The sequence below is a fragment of the Zootoca vivipara genome, chromosome 16 (genome assembly GCF_965207765.1).
Source record: "Zootoca vivipara chromosome 16, rZooViv2.hap1.1, whole genome shotgun sequence".
Lineage (NCBI taxonomy): Eukaryota > Metazoa > Chordata > Lepidosauria > Squamata > Lacertidae > Zootoca > Zootoca vivipara.
In genome coordinates this window covers 25,762,139-25,774,731 of record NC_142599.1, presented here as the reverse complement: position 1 = coordinate 25,774,731, position 12,593 = coordinate 25,762,139, and the positions used below count along the sequence as shown (strand labels likewise).

The 12,593-nt window shown below is 46.6% G+C and overlaps 1 protein-coding gene across 1 annotated transcript in view; it reads left to right on the top strand.

Annotated features, from left to right (window-relative positions):
- ITGA10 (integrin subunit alpha 10) overlaps nucleotides 1-12,593 on the top strand; it is a 62,246-nt gene that overhangs the window by 28,587 nt on the left and 21,066 nt on the right. Inside the window, exons 7-14 of the mRNA XM_035098930.3 lie at nucleotides 2,168-2,316; nucleotides 3,842-3,992; nucleotides 5,114-5,279; nucleotides 6,476-6,543; nucleotides 8,913-9,057; nucleotides 9,813-9,961; nucleotides 10,699-10,842; nucleotides 11,915-12,118. Coding sequence (XP_034954821.3) covers nucleotides 2,168-2,316; nucleotides 3,842-3,992; nucleotides 5,114-5,279; nucleotides 6,476-6,543; nucleotides 8,913-9,057; nucleotides 9,813-9,961; nucleotides 10,699-10,842; nucleotides 11,915-12,118 — 1,176 coding nt within the window. The remainder of the gene's footprint in view (nucleotides 1-2,167; nucleotides 2,317-3,841; nucleotides 3,993-5,113; nucleotides 5,280-6,475; nucleotides 6,544-8,912; nucleotides 9,058-9,812; nucleotides 9,962-10,698; nucleotides 10,843-11,914; nucleotides 12,119-12,593) is intronic.

The following is a 12,593-nucleotide window of genomic DNA, read 5'->3' as shown; positions in this document are numbered from 1 at the left end:
CAGAGGGGCTTTCTGCTGTGTCAGCAGGAGTGCGAAAACCTCCTCCGAGGCTAAGGAAGGGTTGGCAAGAAGGGGAGCGGATGGCAGTTCCCCAAGCAAAACACACCTTTTGTTGTTGCAGATGTTCCGGACTCCAACTCCCAGAAGCTCCACTAGTCAGCATGGCCGATAGCCTGTGTGTGTGTGTGTGTGTGTGTGTGTGTGTGTGTGTGTGTGTGATGGGATCTGCAGTTCAGGGACATCTGGTGGGCCCTGGTGGGGTTGGAGAAAATTCCCTTTTGGGGTCCAGTACAGAGGCTCACACCAAATTCTCTTTTTAATTTTTTTCTTATATATAATTTTTTATTAAATTTTCCGTTTTACAATTTAAAATACTCCTTTAAACATCCTTAAAATATCAGTGACTTCCCTTCTTCTCTTCCCATGGTTCATTTTGCATATCACAAATCCCTGCATGTTTTACAAAAACTAAGCTCTTCAGTATTCCATTATTACATCCATCAAAACTTCTTTACACTGTTGAATTTATCTTAACACTGCCAACGTTTTCAAGTGTATGCAATTCCCCCCCCCATATATTCAATAAAGGTTTTCCAATCTTCTCTAAACATGCATTCTTCCTGTTCTCTTATTCTATATGTTAAATTTGCAAGCTGCGCATATTCTGTCAACTTAAGTTGCCATTCTTCTTTAGTTGGGACCTCGTTCGTTTTTTTCCATTTTGGGGCTAGCAAAACATGAGCCGCAGTAGTGGCATACATAAATTAATATATATATATATATATATATATATATATATATATATATATATGCTCGCAAAAAGTTCTCTGTTAGTCAGACTTATTCAGAATTGCATTACAGGATAGAATCCAAAATAGCCTGTGGAAGCATTTCCATTAGCACACATCCCAGATGGGCAAAATAGCAAAATATATGTCATCTTGGCCGGTTATTTTCCAGTCAACCAACCTTCTGCCGCCCGAGGACCACACTATCTGTTCACAGTCCTTGAAAACACTTCCTCAAGCTTTTTGCTGTACATGCAGAGCCCTCCTTATACCTTGAGTTGTTTTTCACTCTTAACAGTCTTAACAGTTTGGTTTCCTCCTGAATCCAGTTTTGTGGTCAGACAGCTCTCTTACGTAGTAACACTGGCCTTGCTGAGTTTTGCAGAATTTCTACTTCACCCTGCCCCTGCAGTTCCCCCCCTCTTTACCCTCTCCACTGTGGCCTGTATCAGTTGCTCTCCTTTATAATAATATCATGCTTATCATTCATGTAGCATGAATGCTTATCACTTATGAAGCTCTTTCACATTTTGCTTGGTGATCCTTGCTGCAGTCTTGACCCTTAACTGCAGCATAATTATGAGCTCCGAAACATAATACTGCACACACAGACATACATATAACACAGATATATTATTATTGTTTCATTTATATCCCACCTTTTTCTCCAAGGAATTCAGGGTGGTGTAGATGGTTGCCCTACCCACATTCATTTCCCACAACAACCCTGCAAGTTAGGTTTCCAGGGGACAATGTAGAAAAGATAGATTTGTAGAGGTCCGCTTTTTTTTTATTACGTATGTCAATAAGCAATAGCACAGTCTGTCCCCTCTCTCTGCTTATCAATGAATTTGGTTGATCCAATAATATAGAATACAATGCCTCTTTAAAATTCATCCCATCCACAGTATGCACAGTTTTATTTTATTCTATGTTCAAAATCCTCCTCATCTTTATATTTTGAATTATGCCAGCCTGGTGTGTATTTCTTTTACTTAACCCAACGATGTGTTCTCTTTAAGTCACTTTTTCTTGCTTTGTTTGTAATATACAAACATATACAAAACACATATACAAAATCGGCCAGGCACAGGAACAGTTTTTCCCCCCTTGTGCCATTAAATTGTTAAATTTGTAGATGTGTAGCTGAAGGGGAGGTCAATTATGGGTGGGTTTCTTTGCTTATTTGCATTGTGAGTGGAACAGTGCGTGTATGTTTACATTGCAATGCAGCCGAAACAAATTCCAAGTATGTTGGAAAACGTACTTGGCCAATAATAAATAATTATTCTATTCTATTCTATTCTATTCTATTCTATTCTATTCTATTCTATAAATAGAAAAGAAAGAAACCCAAGCAAACCTTTCTCTCCTTGTAGGTTGGGGTATTGCAGTACAGCGAGGTTGCTGTCCACGAATGGACGCTGAAGGATTACCAAACAGCAGAGGAGGTCATTGAAGCCGCCAAAAACATCAGCCGCCAGGAGGGGCTCGAAACTAGGACAGCGTCTGCCATCCACAAAGCCTGGTGTGTGTGTGTGTGTGTGTGTGTGTGTGTGTGTGTGTGTCTTGATCCTGTCTGAGACAGAGAAGCAGGAACCCAGCTCATGTGTGAAAGAGGCATTTTGCAAAGAAGCAAGTGGCTTTATTGGGGGAGGGGGTGTTGTGTTTTGAATGAGCTCTGATGGTCTGGTGTGTACGGACGGACCAGCGTCTCGAAGCCTCATAGGGTTGTTGTGAGGATATACAGTGGTACCTCGGTTTAAATACACAATTGGTTCCGGAAGTCTGTACTTAACCTGAAGCGTACTTAACCTGAAGCGAACTTTCCCATTGAAAGTAATGGAAAGTGGATTAATCAGTTCCAGATGGTCCGCGGAGTACTTAAACTGAAGTGTATTTAACCTGAAGCGAACTTTCCCATTGGAAGTAATGGAAAGTGGATTAATCCGTTCCAGACGGGTGCGCGGAGTACTCAACCTGAAGCGTACTTAACCCGAAGCATGAGTGTGATTGGTTCTGGAAGTCCGTACTTAACCTGAAGCGTACTTAACCTGAAGCGAAATTTCCCACTGAAAGTAATGGAAAGTGAATTAATCTGTTCCAGACGGGTCCGCAGAGCAGGGCCATCTTAAGCATGTCGGGTGCCCTGTTGCCGTGGTGCAATGATCGCTCCCACGCCCCCCACGCCCCGTTTCTCACCGCGCCCGGCGCCCTGGTACCCTGTGCCACCCGGGCTTGCCTTAGAGCTGGCCCTGCCACAGAGTACTTAAACTGAAAGTACTCAAACCGAAGCGTACTTAAACTGAGGTATGACTGTAACAACAACAACAACAGCAGCAGCAGCAACAACAACAATTTATTTATACCCCACCCATCTGGCTGGGTTTCCCCAGCCACTCTGGGTGGCTCACAACAGAATATTAAAAACAAGATAAAACATCAAACATTAAAAACTTCCCTAAACAGGGTCGTATTCAGATGTCTTCTAAAAGTCAGATAGTTGTTTATTTCTGTGACATCTGATGGGAGGGTGTTTCACAGTGCGGGTGCCAACACCAAGAAGGCCCTCTGCCTGGTTCCCTGTAACCTCACTTCTCACAGGGAGGGAACGGCCAGAAGGCCCTCAGAGCTGGACCTCAGTGTCCGAGTTGAACGATGGGGGTGGAGACGCTCCTTCAGGTATACGGCGCCAAGGCCGTTTAGGGCTTTAAGGGTCAGCACCAACACTTTGAATTGTTCTTGGAAACGCACTGGGAGCCAATGTAGGTCTTTCAGGACTGGTGTTATAGAGCCTTGTGCAGCACCTTGGAGGAAAGATGGGAAGGAAAAGCAGCAAGTAAATAAAAAAGTTCTCCTGTAGTTCAACATGGTTTTGCAGGAGAACATCCTGGCAGATGGTGCTCTGGTGAGTCGGAACTGTTAGACTTCCATTGGTGGTCTGAATGGCGCATAAAATCTTGCCCACCTCCAGCGTCTCCAAGAAATGCCATTCTCAGAACAGGAGCGCATCTTGGTTATCCTACCTCCTCACCTCTTGTTTCTCTCTTCAGCACAGAGGCCTTTAGCCCAGAAAGAGGCGGGAGAGAGGGAGCCACCAAGCTGATGATTGTGGTGACTGACGGGGAGTCCCACGATGGTGAAGAACTCCAAGATGCCCTGGAAGAGTGTGAGAAACGGAACGTGACACGCTACGCCATTGCAGTGAGCATGCGCTGGTGCCAGGAGGCTTTTGGGTGGCGGCAGTGATGTGGGTGTGCATGCGTGTGAAAAAGAGAGTGGGCAAGGGCTGAGAGAGGTGCCATGTGAAAAAGAATTCAAAGCAGGTTCTTCTGCCAGGATTCCATGTCTAGCTTCCTTCCACCTTGACAGATAATAAGGGTTTTATTACTAAATGGGTTCATTACTAAACTTAATATTGGTTCATTCAGACTTGCATATGAAGGAGCTGCAAATTTATATATTAAATGATTTCAGTGTGGAAGAGGAGGAAGTTGACATGCTCTTCTGAGATAACGAGCAGAATCTATTGCTTGAATCCTTTTGTATTGCTCTCTTGGGCTCTTGGTCCCCACTTTTGTATTCATCTGCCCACACAAATATTTTGAGCCAGTGTGGTTTGAGCCAGTGTGGTGTAGTGGTTAAGAGCGGTAGACTCGTAATCTGGGGAACCGGGTTCGCGTCTCTGCTCCTCCACATGCAGCTGCTGGGTGACCTTGGGCTAGTCACACTTCTTTGAAGTCTCTCAGCCCCACGCACCTCACAGGGTGTTTGTTGTGGGGGAGGAAGGGAAAGGAGATTGTTAGCCGCTTTGAGACTCCTTCGGGTAGTGATAAAGCGGGATATCAAATCCAAACACTTCTTCTTCTTCTTTCAGGTGAGTTTCAAGTAGGGGGGGTGAGAAGGGTTTTCTGTCCCACCCTGTGTTCCTCCCATGCAGCCCTGTTTCTGTCCTGCTGCAGTCCGCCCTTTTCTAAGAACAACATTATTCATCTCGCTGTCCACCATGGTGGCATAAATTACATTATTCCACTTTATTCGTTTCAGTGCAGAGGAAGCACAATGCAAATGGGTGGTGGTGAGGGAAATGTAACCAACTGCAAATTGTTTGTGGGCTGAAATCAACAACAGTGAATACCAGTCGTACCGCTGGATTGATTCCTGTTCCAGACATCAAACAAATAAGCAAACGTGGGCAATTTTCTGCTCCCGTTTCCATTATCTGCGGAATTCACTTACACCCTTAGTTGCAAAGTGTCATAATGAGCACTTCTTGCACCTCAAACATTATTATTTTTTTTAAAAAATGGCTTTTGTTCCTTCAGGTGTTGGGGCACTACATTCGGCGGCAGAAGGACCCGGACTCTTTCATCAACGAGATTAAATACATTGCCAGCGACCCCGATGAGAAATATTTCTTCAACGTGACCGACGAGGCGGCCCTGAACGATATTGTGGATGCCTTAGGGGACAGGATATTTAGCCTTGAAGGTTCGGGAAGGGGGAGGGTGAAAAAGGGGGGGAGGGAGGCTACCACCAGATTCCCTGTGGTTTATGAAAGTTAAACAAAATGGGGTGCAGGAAAAGTGTTAGTAGGGGAGGTCTCCAACACCTCCCTCATAACCATTTCCCAGCTGTCCTTTGTAAACCTTAGTATGAGTGACGCACAGCACTGGCTCAAACCTTAAGGGCTACACCAATAGCGTCCCCTCTTGGGCTTACACAGTAGAGGCCGCAGACAGTGTCTGGTGACCCTTCATTTCAATTTCCTGCAGCGCCCTAGAGCAACAGGACATTGTGAGGGAATTAAAACGGTGGCTTCCTTTTCCAAATGTCAGGAGCATGAGGTTGAGGGGCCCAGGGTAGGAGCTAACAGTGGGTCCTCATAGTGCTAGGACCTGTGCAAGCATCCCAAGAAGCTGTGTGGTAATACCAGGCAATCAATGGGCACAAGATTCTCTGCTGCGGGAGATATGGGTCAATTCGATTATGGGGGGTGTAAGGGTGACTCCCTACAGGGAGCCAGCCCCCATCATCCTGACGTCCACCTCATCAAGTACAGAGAGCACCAGTAGTTCTGAAGCAGCCAGAGGGGAGGAAGAGACTCGGAGGGGGGAGAGAAATCAGAGTGGGAAATCAATGGGAAAGCTCCGGGGGGGGGGGGGGTTTGCAGGCAGATGCTTAGGGATGCTGCAGAGCCAGGGAACCGACTGCTGAGGGAGGAAGTTGAAAGAGCATCACTCCTTCTGGCGCCAGAAGTAAGGAGTGCGCCGCAACGCCGGTCAAGGGGGCGGCGTTTTGGGGTGCCCAGACTACTTTGCTGGCGTAGGAACAGACGTATGCCATTACCGGATTCTGATTCGGGATGAGAGGTCATGTTTTAAGCTGTCTCCACACTGTAAATAAAGAGCACAATAAACGTCTTTGAAGACAAACTGGACTCAGGCGGAGTTACTCCAGAGGAGCCACAACGAGAATCGGCAGGACAGATTAAGCCCCTTCCCACCATCCCTGTCAGGGCCCACCTGCTATTTCAGCAAACAGAGCACACCTTGTTCATTTCTCAATCTGCCTACTGTATTTATCTTACTCCTTTGTTGCTTTTCTACTAAAAAAAAAAATACTGAAAAAGGTGTACAACTATTAACAGATTTCTTCTCCCCCGCCCCCTTCCCCATTCTCCTCAGGGACCCGTGAACACAGCTCATTTGAGTTGGAAATGTCTCAGATTGGCTTCTCTATGCACCTCCTTGAGGTAAGAAGATCTATTGCAGTGCAAAGTGTGGTTCTCAAACCTTCCCCCACGGACTAGTTGAAAATGGCAATGGTTCTTGGCCTCGCCACTTAATGATTCTTCTGCCTGGTTGTAGCTCTTGTAATGCTAGATGCTCTAGGACAGGCATCCCCAAACTTCGCCCCCCCCAGATGTTTCGGACTACAATTCCCATCATCCCTGACCACTGGTCCTCTTAGCTAGGGATCATGGGAGTTGTAGGCCAAAACATCTGGAGGGCCGCAGTTTGGGGGTGCCTGCTGTAGGACTTCTATTTGTAATGTTATGGGCTCCAGAGGGTTCAGTCTGGATGACCTCATGAGATCCTTTTCAAACCTGGGATCCAGTGTATCAAAGGCTAGAGCAGGCATCCCCAAACTGCGGCCCTCCAGATGTTTTGGCCTACAACTCCCATGATTCCTAGCTAACAGGACCAGTGGTCGGGGAGGATGGGAATTGTAGTCCAAAACATCTAGAGGGCCAAAGTTTGGGGATGCCTGGGCTAGAGTCTATAGAAGAAAGCTGGCTGAAATGAGCAGGCCAGTTCCTACGTCAAGATTAATGGCCTTAGCTAATCAGCTAAGTGCCCCTCATTCACATCTTCAAGGAGTGAGCTCTGTTTCCATAAAGACAAATGGTGAGACTTTTCTCACTTCATCTGGCTGGATACCTCAGCATCCTAGGAATGGGGCATGATAGGTCAAAGCAGGGAGTTGTGTGCGAGAGTTTGACTGATGCTGAAAGCTGGATACACAGAGATGTGTGTGTGCTCTGTGCTGGACTCGGGGCTTCCCTAGAAATCTAGTGGGAAAGCAAGATCTCTTGGGGTACTATTGCTGTGAGCCCATCCATCCTATGCTCAGGTTGTATAAGTGTGTAAATACAGGGTGTGGCAGGAAAGTTTGGTGAATGGTCACAGAAGCCGGACAGCGAGAAATATTTGAATATGCATGTCTTACAGGCCTTCAAAGTAGGGTCCCCTCTGATACAATGCACTGCTGACAACGTTCGTAGAACTGTTGGAAACTTTTTCGTCCTCTTTTCGTACTGCTTTCAGTTCCCTCGTCACAGCAGCTTGGACATGTGAAATGTTGGGAAATCTGTGCCCTTTGAGTGCAGATTTCAGTTTGGGGGGGGGGAAGAAATCCGGTGGGGCCAGATTGGGAGAATATGGAGGGTGGGACAACTCAGTAACCTCAGTAACGATTTTACGCGGAATATGCAATTCTTCCGCCATCATTTGGATGGACAAACGCCGATCCCACATCAATAACCTATGAACTCTGTCGACATTTGCCGCCATTCTGCTCGTTGACGGTCTGCCAGAACAAGGGTCATCTTTGATGGTTTGCCGCCCTTCACAGAAACACTTAAATCACTCATACATTGTCTTTCGAGTTACAGCTTCATCTCCATACACAGTTGTGAGCATTCCATGGGTTTCCGATGCCGATTTGCCCAATTTGAAACAGAAATTCATATTGCCTCTCTGCTCCATTTTCAATCACAACACACTGCACTATTAACAGCTTACTAAACGCTACCGCATGAATGTAGGCCTGTCAACAAATGCCAAGACACGTTCGCATATGTTAGGTAAGATACAGACGAACGCCTCTCACGTGTCTCCGCGAATCTGGCAATTCCCATTATCACATGCAGGGGTGATTCACTCTACTTTCTGGTCACACCTTGTACAACCGTATAGCCTAAAGACACCACAGTCTCCGTTGACCTTCAATTCAAGGCATCTGAATGAAGTTCATGGGTCTCTGGTGGTCCGCAGACCACAGTTTGGGAATCCCCCAGGGTTAGCCAACATGATAGCTTCCTAAAGTTGTTGGACTCCAACTCCCATGAGTCATTGCCCAGTGGCCATTGCTGCTTGGGGCTGATGAGAGTCATGGTGCAACAGCATATGGAGTGCCCCCTGCTGGCTACCTCTGGTATCACTGCGTAAAAGGCAGGGGCAAATGGTTTCGACTGCGGTCTTAACTTGTGTTGTCTGGCTGGACTGCTTATGTACAGTGGTACTTCAGTTTACAAACACAATTGGTTCCAGAAGTCTGTACTTAACCTGAAGCGAACTTTCCCATTGAAAGTAATGGAAAGTGGATTAATCTGTTCCAGACGGGTCTGCAGAGTACTCAGCCTGAAGTGTACTTAACCCGAGGTATGGGTGTAATTGGTTCCTGAAGTCTGTACTTAACCTGAAGCGAACTTTCCCATTGAAAGTAATGGAGAGTGGATCAATCCGTTCCAGGCGGGTCCGCGGAGTACTTAAACTGAAAATACTCAAACTGAGGCGTACTTAAACCGAGGTATGACTGTATCTACTTGTTCCCTGGCAGGATGGGATCCTCTTTGGCATGGTTGGGGCATATGACTGGGATGGCGCAGTCTTGAAGGAGAGCAAGAATGGACGGCTCATCCCGCCAAGGGAGGCCTTTGAGAGGGAGTTCCCCCTGAGGCTGAAAAACCACGCAGCCTATCTGGGTAAGGAAAGATGCCGCTTCCCATTATACAGGGAGGGAAAGTGTGGAGACCCACAAAGGGCACAAAGATAAAATCAGCCCACCTGCTGGATCAGGCAGAGGTCCTTCTAGTCCAGGCATCCCCAAACTTTGGCCCTCCAAATGTTTTGGACTACAATTCCCATCTTCCCTGACCACTGGTCCTGCTACCTAGGGATCATGGGAGTTGTAGGCCAAAACATCTGGAGGGCTGCAGTTTGGGGATGCCTGTTCTAGCGCAGCGTCCTGTTTTCTCATAGAGGCCTCTGGGAAGCCCACAAGGAGGTCAAGAAGCCAGTAGTCCTCTCCTGGTATCCACAGGAGTAGACTTGCCCTGTACATGGAGGTTTCATTTAATAGTCAAGGCAGTTGACAAGCCTGTTCTTCACTCCATCTCCCCAAATCTCAATGGCTATTTGTTTCCAAAATCAGTGCCATAAAATGATCCCAGCGTGTTTCAAGCATGGCTACTGTTCAGCAGGTGAAAGAATAGAAAACTAAAGTGAAATTCATTTGTTTTGTTTTGTTTGTTAAACCACTTGCTTATGTAGGATGAATAAAAGCAAGGCAGTCCTTTGCTTTCCCCATACACCAAGTGTGTGAGGCCAGTCGGTGCTTGTTCCCATTTTGCAGAAAGAAAAACTTAAGGCTGTGAGTGAAAAGCTAGCCAATTAGTTCAGGGCAAAACAAGAGTCCGCACAACTTTATTAGTTCTCTCTCTCTCTCTTCCTTCCCCAGGATACACAGTCTCCTCTATCAAGCTCAGGAACAGGAAGGGGCTGTATGTGGCTGGTGCCCCCCGCTTCAAGCACAAGGGGAAAGTGATCCTGTTTGAGATGAGCAGCGATGGCAGCGTAACCATCTCCCAGGCCCTCACTGGGGACCAAGTGAGTTTCGCGGCAGTGGAGATGATAGCTGCTTTCTGGAGTGACAACTGAGTCCCTGAAAACGTTCCCAGATATGTGTGCAGTTACTGAGAGAAGAGAGTCAAAGGCAGTCTGCACATGATCAGAGACACCCCTCCTTTTCCTATAACCTCACCTGCTGGCTGTGGCTGAGGCCCAAACTCATTATGGTGGGAGGAGGCAGGGATTGGGGTGCTGCTCCTTAGGGGGGGGGAGATGCAACCCTTCCACTATCTTTGCAGGCACAACAAGAACTTGTGACACAGAACTTTGGGTTCCAGATAGATGGAGGCAGTTTCCAGCACAATTTATAGCAGCCAAGGATGGGTTGGGGATGGGGTGGGGGTCATTATGGATTGGGGACTGAACTGAAATACCCTCTGCACCTAAATGTAAATACCTGAATGTATGTAGTTTTTTTTTCTACTGTACCATCTATGCCAGTGGTGCTTTATAAAGAGCAGGTATTTGAAAACTCTGAATTCCTCAAGATTCTGAGTCTTGCCTGACCACACACACACACACACACACACACACACAAAATAGAGATAAGATAAGATAGCCATGAAATTGCCCCCTGGACCTCTGAGTTTGCATCTAGGTATCTGGGGGTGCTTCTTTCTTTACTGAGATCTGGAAACATGTGTAAAATCAGTGCAGTGTCCAGTGCAGAAGAACTTGTGCAATTCTGACATAGCAGGTGACGTCTTTCTCTGCAGATTGGCTCCTACTTTGGCAGTGAAATGTGCCCAGTGGATGTGAACGGAGATGGAATCACAGACGTACTGCTGGTGGCTGCCCCCATGTACCTGGGCCCACAGAACAAAGAGACAGGCCGCGTTTACATCTACAAAGTGGGGCAGGTGAGTGTTTTGTGTTTTTAAAAAAAACCTTTTTCATTTAAGATTTTCTATAAACAGCAGGAATACAGACAATAGCAATGGGAAACGACAATCTCCATCATCATACATTAGTACAATACAGCAACAGCAACAGCAGCAGCAACAACAACAACAACAACTGCTGCTACTAATAATAAAAATTTATTATTTATACCCCGTCCATATGGTTGGGTTTTTCCAGCCACTCTGGGCGGCTCCCAATAGAATATTAAACAGAATAAAACATCAAACATTAAAGCTTCCCTAACATTTGAGTTTATCCTGGCAATGAAGTAGACAAGAAAGTGCCCCTCCAGGAAGTTCCCAGCCACCTTCGGTCACCTAACAGATGAATGGGTACCAAGTTTGAACAGCTTTATTAGGGTTACTCCTCTGGCTCTCCTGCATTCTTGAGTAAGCTTATCAAATTGCCAAACTCTCTCCTCCCAAGTGTTAACAGAAAGGCTGACCACTCCCTTCCAAGTTCGTGCCATTTCCAGGCTGGCCTCTGCTGAGCAAAGGAATATTTTTCACATGGGAGAGGTGCTTACAAAGCCTGTAAATGTCAAGCTCTTCTGACACATGACCCACCTGGAACCTCATCATGCAACAAAAAGTGCAAGGCTTGTATTGTGGCACTCAGCCTTCCCCAGCCTGATGCCTTCCCTCCCAGGTGTTTTGGACTACAACTCCCACCAGCCCCTGCTATAATGGCCAATGTTCAGGGATGATAGGAGCCGTTGTCCAAAGCATTGCAATGTTTTTGTTGGCTGAGCATAGGTGCTCTATCCCGGGTCAGATTGCCCAGTACTTTGCTGAGAATTCGCTTTACAGGATCTGAGGCAGAGAAGGATCTTTCTCATCAGCTGCTATCTGAGATCCTCCAAACTGGAGATGTCCCGGTTGAAACTGGGACCTTCTGCATTTGTTTCAGTCCTGAGCTGTGGCCTTCCTCACAGTGCATCACTGCACACCATTGTGATGGAGGGGGCTTCTATCCTGAAGCCAATGCCTAACTGTGCCTCCCATTTTAACCTTTCTCCCCCTTCTGAAGTTGCTTGTGTCTTTCAACGGGACCCTCCATGCCGACCCGAAACCTCAAGACGCTCGTTTTGGCTACTCCCTCCTGGCTGTCCCTGACCTTAATCACGACAGCTATAATGACGTTGTGGTGGGCGCACCACTGGAGGACAACCACCAGGGGGCAGTCTACATCTATCATGGCTATCGCACCACGGTGCTGCCCCGCTTCAAACAGGTAAGTGGGAATCAGTGTCCAGCTCCAGTGTTTGAGTGCTCCCCACTATTCCAACAGCTCTTCCCACTAGGACATTTCCCCCAATGTTTAGCCAAAATCAGTGCCCATTGCCATTTCTACCCCCAGGCCCTGTTCCTATTCACTTCCCATGATCTGGGGGGCCCGAAGATGGCATTTGCTTTTTTAGCAGGCAAATCACACTGCTGGCTGATGTTCAGCTAAGATGCCCATGTCCTTTTTTAGCTGTGCTCCTGCCAGGCCAAGTCTCCCTCCCTCATCCTAAATGTGCGCCTTCTATTTATTTTATTGCCACTAAACGCAGCATTATACTCTGGAGAATCACACCCTGTTTTAGGTTTCAGCTCCAACCTGTCAATATCGTTTTGATTTTTTTTTGCCTTTGGTAAATAACTATTTATTTCGTTTTTAACCATGGCAGTACACACAAAAATATATCAACAGAAACCAATAGCAA